Below are 13,984 nucleotides of genomic sequence, written 5' to 3'. Positions count from 1 at the left end.
AAATGCAATTGAGAAGAAAGCTGAATATAAAATGTCACAACAGAGTTAAAGAAGCAAATAAATGTGATTAAGAAAAAATTTATATAAACAAAAAAGACCAGCAGCTAACAAAAAGCCAAATCACAAAATCTTCTATTGGGTCAGAGAAATTAAAAGGGTGGTAATAGCAGGATCAACTATGGAGCAAGGAATTGATTCACACATGGTGACAGGGGCCTGGCTGAAGTGTTGAATGAATACTTAATCTACAAGGCAGATGCTACCAAGGCCATGGTGACAAAGGACAAAAAAATGTGTTGAGAGAGAGTTCAGAATTGATGAGGAGATAGCACTGGATGAATTGCTGGCACTTAAGAGTTAACAAGGCACCAAGACCAGATGAGATGCATTCAGGAATACTGAAAGAAGAGAGAGAGTCTGTGAAAATAGGCACTAGTGATATTTTTAAGTCTTCCGTGAACTCAGCAATAGTGCTAGTGGACTGCAGTAGCGCAAACATCATGCCCATGTTTGAAAAAGATTGCAAACAGAAGTCTAAAGAGTTCAACTTTGGTTGCATGAAGCCTTCCAGAAAGATTATTTTTGGATCAAATTAGTAATTGCATGGATGAATGTAAGCTAATTAGGGAAAGCCTATGGTATTAAGTGAAGACCATGTTTAACTAACTTACAAGATCCTTCAAAAGATGTAATAGAAGGCTGATGAGGCCGTTGCTGTTGATGTGGTGTACATAGTCTTCCAAAAGGCATTTGACACAGTGCCATACAATAGTCTTCTCAGAAACAATACAGCTCAGCAGCCAGAAGTAACATGATATAAAATTGGCTAAGTAATAGGAAACAGTAATGCTTAACAGATATTTTCAGGCTGGAGAAAGATTTGTAGTAGAATTTATCACAGTTCACTATTAGGACCCTTTCTCAAATGATTAGATTAGATTAGGTTCCCGACAGTGTGAAAACAGGCCCTTCAGCCCAACAAGCCCACACTGACCCTCTGAAGAGTAACCCATCCAGACTCATTCCCCTACGTTTACCCCTGAATGACAGACCTAACAGTATAGGCAATTTAGCATGGCCAAATCACCTAAACTGCACATCTTTTAGTATGTGGGAGGAAACTGGAGCACCCGGAGGAAACGCATGCAGACACAGGGAGAATGTGCAAATTCCACACAGGCAGTCACCCTAGGCCAGAATTGAACTCAGGTCCCTGGCGCTGAGAGGCAGCAGTGCTAACCACTGAACCACCATGCCGCCCTATTACCTAGATCTTAACCTTAGAGCGCAGGGGATAACTTCAAAGTTTGCAGATGATAGAAATCCGTAAACATGAGGAGAATAGTGTACAGTATCAAAAGGACAAACGACAACTTTGGTGGTGGAAGAGAAAACAAGTGGCAAGTTAAGTTCGATGCAATGACATGAGAGGGGTTACATTTTCATAAAAAGCCCGTGGATAGGTAGCATAGAATTTGGGTGTAGTCTAAAGGGTGAGTAGGAGCAGGGACACAGAGGTGCTTAATGAATTAAAAGGCAGCAGGACAGGTGGAGACTGCAGTCAATAAATCATATAATATTCTCGGTTTTATTAATACATACATAAAAGTACAAGAGCAGGTAAGATTATACAAACTTACACAATACACTGACTAGACCTCAGCTGGAGTATTGTGTACCCCACAATACTGGACACCACACCTGAGGAAGGATGTGAAAGCATTAGGGAGACTGCAGAAGAGGTTTAGGATAGTAGTTTCAGGGATTAGAAAATTCAGTTATGAAGATGGATTTGAAAAATTGGACAGGTTTTTCTTGGAAAGGAGAAGGTTGAAATGAGAGTTTTGAAGTTTTCAAAATTATGAGGGATCTGGACAGGGCAGACAGGTAGAAACCATTCCCGCTCAAAGAGGATCAGGAATGAGACACTGATTAAAAAAGGTTTTGTCTTTGCATGTTTTGCAAGGAAAGAGAAAGGCTTATAATGCAACAGGTGGTGTGGGTTGAGAATGGAACACACTGCCTTGAAATCAGGTGCCATATTTGATCAAAACATTCAAGCATTATATAATTACATATATAGAAATATTATGCAAGGCTTCAGGGAAAGGGCAGAAGAATGGCACAAAATCATGGTGCACATTTGAAGAGCCAATGGGCCAGTCTGACCTTCTTTTGCACCATTACATATTCTGGGACTCTGCAACAGAATGGCCTCACACCTTCATGTGTATAAATATTAGACTTGGAGAAATTGCAGTAAGCAAGATACCTGGAGCCCAAAAGAGTTTAAATTCAGAGGAAATAATATATTCTCTTGAAATGTTAAGGATAGGGTCAAGATGCTTATCTAGAAAGTCATAATACTCAGCACAATTCTACATGTCAAATAAGCCAGGTCAACTCACATCTAGCAAGAAAAAAGGTTCAATTAACTCTCTCTGATATGCACGATGCGTTCTTAACATCATATCGAAAGTTAACGTTACCAATGGAGTCATCTATTTTGGGCAAACTTGCTCAAGCTAATCAAGCTCCATTGACTTGGGTATATCCCCAAAAATATGCAATTTGAGGTGGTAGATAATGCCAAAAAACTAGCAGTGAACGCAGAAATCCATTTCAATGATGCTGCCAAAAGAGACAAAGTTCAGAATATTAAATCACAATAAGTGGGAAACTCTAGCTGAAGATCAAATGAAACTGGTAGTATGAACTTTTGGCAGGAATTTACCACCACAATAACACATGCCTTCAGACTACCCAAACATACTTCAGCCCTTCAAACAAAGGTTACTGGGAAAAATAAATTTCTGGTTGGCAAAGCATAACAAGCACTATATGACAAAGTGCTGGAGCCTTGGCTGTTTGATTGCAGTTTATATAAATGAATAATGATGTTTAAAAGACATTGGATAAGTACATGAATAGGAAAGGTTTGTAGGGATATGGGCCAGGAGCAGGCAGGTGGGACTAGTTTAGTTTGGGATTAGGTGCAGCATGGATTGATTGGACGAAGGCTCTGTTTCCATGCTCTCTGACTCGATGAGCTTGAATAAAGGAACGGAAGACTCATTTGTTAAAGTTTGCTGCCAACACAAAGATAGGTAGGAAAACAAGTTGTGAAGTGTACAGCGGAAGCCACAATGAATATGGGTAGGTGTGTGGGCAAAGACCTTCCAATGACATATTATATGGGAAAATGTGAAATTGTCAACTTTTTTGTTTAAAGTGAAAAAAGATTTATCTAAATTGTGAGAAATTGCAGAGTTCTGAGCTGCAGAGGAATTTGGATGCAAGAATCACAAACCCTACATGCAGCTAAAGCAAGTAGTAAGGGAAGTTAATAGAATATTCTTGTTTATTGCAATGGTGACTAAATAGAAAGCAGAAAGATGATGCTTCTGTTGTGCAGCATATGCCTGAGACATCTGACGTACTTTATACTGGAATGGCTTTCATATTTAAGGAAGGATAGAAATATGTTGAAAGCCATACACACTGACCAGATACTCAACTACAGGAGCAAATCATCCCAAGTGGAGCTGCATTAGGATATTATTTAAACGAGCTACAGCACACTGCAGCACCCAGGAACTAAGAGAGGCCGATGAAAACAGTTATACAATGTGTTCAGGAACAACAGGTACCCGGTAAGCACAGTCGCAGATTCCTACGCAACAGACCTAAACAAAAAGGCACAATACACCCTGTCATTCATTAAAGACATCTCAGATGACAACCAAACTGTTTTGGCCCTTAGGCATCATGGTTGCCCACAAACTTACTACCACAAACAAACCAGAACCAATGTCATATCCAAAATACCCTGCAAAGCCTGCAGCAAACATGACATTATGCAAACTGGCAGAAAACCAGCCATCAGGATACAGGAGCACGAACTAGCCACCAAACGACATGACCAACTATCCACACCCAGAGTTGAAGAAGGACACCAGCTCGATTGGGACAATACATCCATCCTGGGATAGGTTAAACAAAGACACACATGGGAATTCCTATAGCTCTGGCATTCAAACCAGAACTCATTAACAAGCATATAGATTTGAACCCCAATTACCAACCTCTCAGAGAAAAAAAACTGGAAGTGATATCACCCACCACAACAGACTAAGGCACATAAATAGCAAGTGGGACAGAACACTAGCGTTTCCATTGGAGACTCATCGATTATGTTACCTAGCATGGTGACAAAATGTCTGAAAACAAATCCACCAGCTTGGCGAGCAAACTTACAACCTGAGCTACAAATCTTCTCCAAAATTGCATAATCACTCGTGTGATCCAGCTAGAGCAACTAAATATATTCTGTGTGTGTTGTACTTCCTATGCAACACAAGTACATCGGAGCAATCTTGTAATGAGCTGATTTAGATGTCAAAGGTACTTACATTGACTAAATGTCATTAGCATTGAGGGTTTGAGTAGATAAAGTCAAATTCCAAGAAATAAAAAAAACTGCTGAAAGGACAAGTGCATGGCACTGATATACTACCGAATTAAAATTAATTTGCACTTCAGTATTTCATAATTTTAGAATGGCTATAATTCAGAAGGAGGGCATTTGACAAGTTGGGTTTGTGCTGGCTCCCTGAAGGAAATATTTACCAAGTGCCACATTCTGGCCTTCTCCCTGTAGCTCTTACCATGATCAAGGGTCTAAGTGTTACAGACATTTTAAAATTCGAAGTTCAAATGTTGCTTTTTGGAAGGGAGCTGCCACCTCAAAACAGACCCCACCACCAAGCATATATTTCCCTCCCCTTCCCTATCAGCGTTCCGGAAAGACCACTCCCTCCGCGACTCCCTCATCAGGTCCACACCCCCCACCAACCAAACCTTCACTCCCAGCACCTTGCCCTGCAACCACAAGAAATGCAAAACTTGCGCCCACACCTTCCCCCACACTTCTCTCCAAGGCCCCAAGGGATCCTTCCATATCTGTCACAAGTTCACCTGCACCTCCACACACATCACTTACTACATCTGCTGCACCTGATGTGGCTTCCTCTACATTGGGGAGACAGGCTGCCTACTTGCGGAACGTTTCCCCAAGACGACCTCTGGGACACCCGCACCAACCAACCCAACCACCCCGTGGCTGAACACTAACTCCCCCTCCCACTCCGTCAAGGACATGCAGGTCCTTGGCCTCCTCCATCGCCAGACCATAACAACACGACGCCTGGAGGAAGAGCGCTTCATCTTCTGCCTAGGAACCCTCCAACCACAAGGGATGAATGCAGATTTCTCCAGCTTTCTCATTTCCCCTCCCCCCACCTTATCTCAGCCCCAACCCTCGGACGGAGCATCACCTTCTTGATCTGCAATCTTCTTCCCGACCTCTCCGTCCCCACCCCCTCTCCGGCCTATCACCCTCATCTTAACCTCCTTCCACCTATCGCATTTCCAACACCCCTCCCCCAAGTCCCTCCTCCCAACCTTTAATCTTAGCCTGCTTGGCACACCCTCCTCATTCCTGAAGAAGGGCTCATGTCCGAAACATCGATTCTCCTGCTCCTTGGATGCTGCCTGACCTGCTGTGCTTTTCCAGCAACACATTTTTCAGCAGTGGGCTGATAAAGCCGAAAATGGAAATTAAGTGGCTACATGGAGAGACAGACCCATAAAATGTCACACAAAGATGCAAAGGGAACGTCAAACAATAATCCTTCAAAAGGATAAAGACATAATCCAGTCTGCTATGATTTAAGAGATCTTGTGCATATAAAAATAACAAGGACCTGATGACACAAAACAGCAAGCCACCCCTTGCATATTCCACCCCAATCTTCACAAATTCCATGCTTTTCTCTTTGTGGAGTACACAAAGGGCAGGGGTTAAAAAAGCCAGTTTCAATTCTACTTGAGTGCACTTATTTGACAAGTGGGTTAACATAGCTGCGTACGGCAGCCTGGGTTCAAGTGTTGTAAGCTGTGAAGGTCACAGTTAAAAGAATAATCCTCCAATCACTCATATGTTGCAGGTAAAGGGATTTTCTTACTCAGACCACTACAAGTCAACTAGCTAGCAAGCCCGATAAAAGGAAGAGTACAATAAAAGGACTCTCTCTAAATACTGGAATTCAGTCATGGTCAAAGGAATAAGAATATCAGAATCGCAACCGACCTGTGAAACTAAGAATCTTAAAATCAACTGTTCAACTACAACATCAACAGTAACTAACTGCACACCCATCCCCAGAAACAGAATTATACGTTATGCCTCTTTAGCAAAGACTAGTGGAATCGGAAAGCTCTTCCTCCAAATGGCTTTACATCAATTCAAAATTTCACAATTGAGATCAGAGAGATGTTTTCTCAGTCACAGTATTGGGCAATGTGGCAGATAGATGGAGTAGAAGTACAAGTCAATCTTGACATTGATAACCAAAAGATTCTCGAGAAAATGAGTAGCTTACCTGTGCTCCTGGTTAAACCTGAAAATAGCCAAGATCAATATACTCAGCCTTCGTAGAATAGCAGGTATAAGGATGATGCCAGTGTACTCCCATGCTAGCCCTTCTGTAGCAAACAGAATTCAGTAAGCAATAGGTTGGCATTGAGAGGGCTGCAGTTGACAGCTGGTACTTCTGAGTTTAAAAGATGATGCTTGTCTTAATCTCTGAAAGATACTGTTGTAATACTTCAATCAGAAACACGGCAGCCTACAAGAATAGGTTTCGTATTGGAGTAAGCGCCAAAAGGTTGATGTTAAAGGCAACATAGTAGGCAAGGGTATGCACAAGAGGAATATGCAAATATTTATCGAAACATTTCTATAAATATAGAAATATTTAACTGTACTTGCTGTACTAAAGTAATATCTTCATCTGGTCACATTTGTTCCAATTGATTAATAGAATAAACATGCGTATACATTTAAAATGATGCACATGCTAAATTGCTCAAGAACACAAAGCTGTGTTAAAACTTTTGTCACAGATATCTTTAATTACACTCAGAAAATGTTGCCTCAGTGAGCTCCTAATTGCTTCCACATAACATTAGAAAGCTGTAAGAGCACCAAATCCATGTTGTCACCAATGCAGAAACTAAGTGAACAAGTTTTTTTGGATGTACTATTGACATTGTGCAGTGTACACTGCACAATCGTGATGTGAAGATTAATCATGTAATAGAGAGCTTCCAGTGGTTAAATTGAACATTCCAAAAATCTTCCTTGGAATCTGTATCACAATCTGGTTGATAGTGTGAACCACACTGTACATTAAAGCCCAAGGATGTTTGGCTAACTAGGGTCATCAGAAGCCATTGGCATTAGATTAGACTTACAGTGTGGAAACAGGCCCTTCGGCCCAACAAGTCCACACCGACCCGCCGAAGCGCAACCCACCCATACATTTACCCCTTACCTAACACTACGGGCAATTTAGCATGGCCAATTCACCTGACCCGCACATCTTTGGACTGTGGGAGGAAACCGGAGCACCCGGAGGAAACCCACGCAGACACGGGGAGAACGTGCAAACTCCACACAGTCAGTCGCCTGAGTCGGGAATTGAACCCGGGTCTACAGGCGCTGTGAGGCAGCAGTGCTAACCACTGTGCCACCGTGCATAGCAGGGATCTCATGTAAAGTAACCATTGCATCCCTACAGTGTGGAAACAGGCCATTTGGCTCAACAAGTCCATACTGATCCTCCAAAGAGTATCCATCCAGATCCATTTCCCTACTCCATTACTCGACATTTCCCCTGACTAATGCACTTAACCCACACAACCCTGAACACTATGGCCAATTTACCTAACCTGCACACCGTTGAACTGTGGGAGGAAACCGGAACAACAGAAGGAAACCCATTCAGACATGGGTAGAAAAGTGTAAACGCGACACAGACAGTTTCCCGAGGCTAGAATCAAACCAGAAGATAAAATGCTGGAAAATTTTAGCAGGTCTGGCAGCATCTGTAAGAAGAGAAAAGAGCTGCTGTTGAGTCTAACTGACCCTTTGTCAAAGCTTTGACAAAGGGTCAGTTAGACTCAAAATGTCAGCTCTTTTCTCTCTTTACAGATGCTGCCAGACCAGCTGAGATTTTCCAAAATTTTCTCTTTTGGTTTCAGATTCCAATATCCGCAGTAATTTGCCTTTTATTAGAATCAAACCCGCATCTCTTGCGCTGTAAGGCAGTAGTGCTAACCACTGAGTCTTTGGCTTTTTAAATTCACCATTGAGTTGTGAGCAATGCAGATTGGTGGTGGCATTTGTTAGTCTCACAAGACAATGGATCTGCATATAGGAAGACTTGCTTCGATCTTTGTTGCTACAGCAGTGTCTGTTGTGACTGTAGAGGCCCATGTGGGAGTGTCAGTCTCATCTACAGCAACGGCACTTGAAGGCGCTGTCCTCCAGTGTTGGCTTGGTGCTGCTTTTCAACGTGTGCGCTTTTCTTAAGCGGCAAGCCTCAGCGCCTCTTCTCCTCTTTTCAGACCTCTGCGTAATTCCAGCCTCCAGCGTGAGCGACTGCTTGCAATGTCCTCCCACCTCTTGTAGGGGTGGGTCACTAGATGCTGTGGAATGCCTGCCTTCCTCCGGAGGAACTGGATGCACTGCCAACTGCCAAAGAGCTGAGCAATGCAATCGCCAGCCTGCCCTTTGCCAAGGAACCAGGATTGGATGACATTCCACCAGAGGTCATCAAATGCGCAAAGGACATCCTAACAAACCACTTGCATGAACTATTGCGCCAGTGCTGGAAAGAGCGAGGAGTGCCACAAGACACGAGAGACTCCAACATTGTCACCCTATAAAAGAACCAAGGGGACAGAAGCGACTGTAACAACTACAGGGGAATCTCTTTGCTGAGCATCGTTGAGAAGATCTTCTCCAGTGTGGTCCTGACAGACGAACAGACTGCAGAAAATCACCGAAAGGGTATATTCAGAATTGCAGTGCAGTTTCAGTTCAGAACGCTCCATAATAGACATGAACTTCTCCCTTCGATAGCTACAAGAGAAATGCAGAGAGCAAAGACAACCAGGCTACGTCACCTTTATTGCCTTAATGGAGGCCTTTGACCTTGTGAGCAGAAATTGCCTCATCAAAATCGTCACTAGGATTGGTTGCCCCCAAGGCTCCTCAGCATAGTTCAGTTATTCCACATAGATATGAAGGGTATCGTTCAGGTTGATGGCTTTTCTTCGGAGGCCTTCAACATTCGTAGCAGTATGAAGTTGGGCTACATGCTTACCCCCACCCTGTTAGTCATCATCTTCGCAGTCATACAGGTGAAACGCTGATAAGACAAGCATTTTTACAGTATGTTTTTCAAATAACATGCATTCACATGAACTGATACACTAGCTACTCTGGCACCACGAACACAGGAAAATTCAGTATGAAAAACCATATTTCATGAGCCTTGTTCAAGCTACTTGAATAGAAATTTAGAGTTACATCAACTTTAAGTGCTCCTAGAAGACAGGAGATCAGTGGAAGTGGATTGCAAATCCGAGATAACTCTGCTGTAGTTCTACATGACATATTAGGTATCTTTACAATCCTCAGTTGGTCCTGCTTGTTTTCTTCCTGATAATACTAAATGGATGCAACACCAAAAGGAAAGTTTATAGTAAACTAGAAGGTCAATAGCTGTTATATTTAAAAACAAATCACAGAATCACTGTAGGTACTGTTCCAGTAACATCTAAGTTGCTCTTATCAGCTCAAGCTACCTGTAGTCATTCTTAGAAAAAAGTAAGCACTTCTGAAAATTCGAACAAAGCAGTGGTTTAGGACAGGGGAAGGAACAAGGCTCAAGAAAATCACAACGAAAATCAGAAGGTAAAAAACCTGCAGTGGCTCTAAACGCCCAGTCTTTTTCTTCATAGAACCTGAAATAAGCCACAAGAAATTAAAAATTATCTTTCTTCTGAAAGCAGCACCCAAACTTCAGTGTAATTTAAAGCATTCATTATACTCAAAGCTTCCAGTCAATAAAAGTCTTGGTTAACCTTATAAACAACCACTGGTAATCTAATACAAATCAAAAACTCAAAAGTTCAGAGTATAACTCAGTGGTCACAATAAAATCTTAGAAAGAAAATTGGGTAAAGAATGAATAAGAGCTGAAAATGTGTTGCTGAAAAAGCGCTGATCAGGCAGCATCCAAGGAGCAGGAGAATCGACGTTTCGGGCATGAGTCCTTCTTCAGGATCTGCATCTGCAGTCCTCACTTTCTCCTAAAGAAAGGATAACTCTTTCAGACAAATTTATTTGAGAATAAAGAGTGTCTTTCTTTACACAAGGTGATTCTGAAGAAACCTCCGTCACCCCTACATGTAACCAATTACACAATAAAATAATTTCAGCCACACAGGTTAGAATTAAGAAGTATATTTTGTGCAGAATTGTTTTGTATTGTTAACTAGCTTTTAAAGGGGCAAAAACAGAATTTACCCAATCAACAAGAAAATGGTTGAAAATCAAATGGAACCCAAACTCTAAATACTTCACTTAAACCAAATAGGTTCAGCTTTATCCCAATGAAGAAATTCACTTGGAGTAGTGTGCTTTTTTGCAAATATATTATCTACATTCAATTTATTATAACCTTTTAAATGCTTTGATGCACTAATTCTTCTCTCTTTGGACAAAATTTGGATTTATATAGATTTTTAAAAATACAATCCGAAGGTGCTCCATAACAGCATTATAAATCAGAGCCTGGTACAAAATTACATAAAGGAAGTATTAGGTCAGAGATTCAAACACAGATCTCTATGACCAAGCTCGAGGATAAAAGTAGAAAAAAAAACGGTGAGTAAGGCAAAAAGGCGCAAGCAGGGAATTCCAGAACTTTGGGCCAAGACAATTTAAATCATTATGTATATTCCAAATTGTAATTACTGCATGACAGAATTAAAGATATTGCAGAGGGCTGAGGGATTGGAGATGATTGCACAGATAAGGTCCAGACCATACAAGAATTTAAGTACAAGGATGAGAATTCTTAAAATCAAAATGCTATTTGACTGGGAGCCAGACAGGTCCAAGCACACTGTTAGGATGCAGGCAGAATTTTGTATGGCCTCAAATCAATGAAAGGCAGAAATGGGAGTGATCAACCAGGAGTCTGTTTTCAAAACACAGAAGTCCAGAAATAATGAAGCTATGGATGAAGGTTTCAGAAATACATGATACTACAATGACATTTTGCAGAGGCAGGGAGACGTTGAGTGATGTTAGAGAGGTAGAGATAATGGTCTTTCATTTTGACAAACTCATTAAACCAGAACTAAAACTTCAAAGCAAGTGCCAAATATTTTAAGCAAAGCAGAAAAGCGTTTTAGATTTCTAGCTGCACCACTTGTCACTGTAAATATCAGGAGGAAATAAAATCTTAGACATGGCAGCATTGCTACTTCTGTTAATGACTAGTTATTACTGTTACGCTATGATCTTCACACATTTCACAATTACTCAGTTCAAAATGCAATTAATTTTACATTGAAAATAAAGCTTTGAAAGACATTTTTCATAACTTTTAGCGGAATAAAAAATGTCAAAAAACAGCCTAAAGTACAAATTGCAAAAATGCAATTAATGCCCATTAAAGTATATTTAATAGTCAGAATTTTCATAATAGTATCAAAACTTTTTTTTAAAAAAAATCAGGACAATATTATTCATGTTAAAAAAAATGCTTGCCTGACATCTAACTAGTTCCGGTATTTCCTGTATATACTTCAACGTTATTTTTACATAGCTGCCATTATTCTTTCCCCTGCTGTAATTACATAGAAAAGACTCACATGGTTACTGTGAGATAAACACCATAGGTCAATAGTTATATCCAAACAGTTTCATAGAGAGACTGGTAAAAGCAGACCCCTTAATTATAGAAGCAGGACTCAGCAAATTCTGCTTAATTTAAAATGGAAGGTATATTAGCTGACTAACATTATGAAATTATACTATGCCAACCCACTAGTACTTTAATACAAAACTCTAAATATCTATAATAGAACCAACAATATACAGATCAGTTAGTATTATAAAACCTATAATGTGCATAAATTGAGTTTTTTATACATGAAATAACTAGACTATTCAACTATTAATTCAGAAATTGCTGGGCAAAAAATTATAGCAGTTTATCCTTGACACAAGAAAATAGTTGCTGTCCAATCAAAGCAACTAATAATGATTAAATATTCTATAAAATCCAGATCAGGCAAGGAAACCCCATCTAGTTAGGAACCATGGGTCCAAAGTTACCTATCCCTTGTCTCACAATTGCTCATACACTGCACCCAAAATATTATCTTCATCAATTTATTATGACCACTTTCTTAAATATCCTTCAAAATTCTCTAGTTCCCACCAATTCTTTTTTAAACAAAGGCATTTTTAAAATATTGTTTTTTTTGATGAAGAACACACTGCCTCAGAATCCTGAAGAAGTGGGGGAGGGGAGTGGTAGTATTCCAGGATATCATGGATATCCCACTCAATGCACCAGCAGGTGGTGCAAGTTCTCTACTTTAGCACTTAAAAGTTTGGTTCTGCTTTGCAGTTCTTTATAGAATCCCTGCAGTGTGGAAATAGGCCCTTCGGCTCAACAAGTCCATACCGACCCTCCGAAGAGTAACCCAACCAGACCTATTCCCCTACTCTATTATCCTATATGTTTCCCTAACTGATGCACCTTACCTACACATCCCTGAACACTATGGGCAATGTGACATGGCCAATTCAACTAACCTGCACATCTTTGGATTGTGAGAGGAAATTGGGGAACCCAGATGAAACTCATGCAGACATGGGGAGAATGTGCAAACTCCACACAGACAGACAGAGTGTCACCCCAGGCTGGAATCGAACCAGTGAGGCAGCAGTGCTAACCACTGAGCCACCGTGCCACCAAAGGTGATTTTTCATTGATGCTTTAAATATAGGTGAGGGTCGCAACAAAACAGTGTTAAATACAAAAAAAAGAGTCAGACCATTGCATACCACTCTGACAACCACATCACCTCTATAGTTGGGCAGATGTGGGCTGAGATATAGACAGAACCTTTGATTATAGACAAACAGATGTCTTATGTGTTGATAATGCAGAATGGACGTCTAGCCCACCAATATTTTCTAAAAATAAAAGACTTAAAAAAAGGTTAACCTGAGTGATGGTGCATTAGATTTCATAATAAATCATTGCTTACCACCTTAATATTTTTGGACAACACTCCACAATGGCAATTTGGAAGTTAAATTTTAAAACAAACTAAAAAAGTTAAAATTGTATTACCTAAAATTAAGCCCACCATTGTACTCAAATATCCAGTGCCACTGCCAAGGTTCAGGAAAGACAATCCTGGTTGAAGTTTCAGTGCTTCCATAACTTCAGAGTAAATACAAGGTGCTGATAGGTGTATATTGCCATGCTTCCAAGCGAGGTCCTTGTAAGCATTGTCCCTATATCCCTCCAAATAATAATCTGCACGATCAATGGCCCTGAAGGCACGTTCCACTCTCTCAGTACGAATGTATTGAGCCTCTTTTAAATTATCAATTAAATCATCATTGTCTTCACCAGCACTCACAGCTCCACCCATGACTCCAAGTGTTGGGAAATCAGATCAGATCCACAAAATGTTAGAACATTGAGTTCGCTGGATAATGCATAAGCGGCCGATGACAATAGCGTATCTCTTCACAAGCCTAGATACGGAGGCCTTAGGACATCACAGAGCTGCAACAGAATGCAATGTGTAGAAACCTGCAAAAGACAATCACAATTCATGCAATTTAACTCTGCAACTAAATACTTGCAAGTTACAATAGTATGAATAGGGTTAAAACTTCTGACACAAGAAGTTGTTATACATATTTTTAGCATCCTCTCTTCTGTTCCACAAGATTTTTCTTTGAAATCGTTTCTCGCCTGTTGTGGACTAACATACATTGAACATGTGAAGGAAACTGCTAAGCTGAGATTGA

The 13,984-nt window shown here is 40.6% G+C and overlaps 1 protein-coding gene across 2 annotated transcripts in view; it reads right to left on the bottom strand.

The window, feature by feature from the left end:
* Positions 1-13,984, bottom strand: part of pcmtd1 (protein-L-isoaspartate (D-aspartate) O-methyltransferase domain containing 1) — a 93,664-nt gene that overhangs the window by 48,961 nt on the left and 30,719 nt on the right. For both annotated transcript variants that reach the window (XM_060823475.1, XM_060823478.1), the window contains one exon: positions 13,293-13,763. In XM_060823475.1, coding sequence (XP_060679458.1) covers positions 13,293-13,599 — 307 coding nt within the window. In that variant the 5' untranslated portion in view covers positions 13,600-13,763. The remainder of the gene's footprint in view (positions 1-13,292; positions 13,764-13,984) is intronic.

This window comes from Hemiscyllium ocellatum, chromosome 4, assembly GCF_020745735.1.
Source record: "Hemiscyllium ocellatum isolate sHemOce1 chromosome 4, sHemOce1.pat.X.cur, whole genome shotgun sequence".
Lineage (NCBI taxonomy): Eukaryota > Metazoa > Chordata > Chondrichthyes > Orectolobiformes > Hemiscylliidae > Hemiscyllium > Hemiscyllium ocellatum.
Note: the sequence above shows the minus strand (reverse complement) of the source record. Positions and strands in the feature narration are given on the sequence as shown.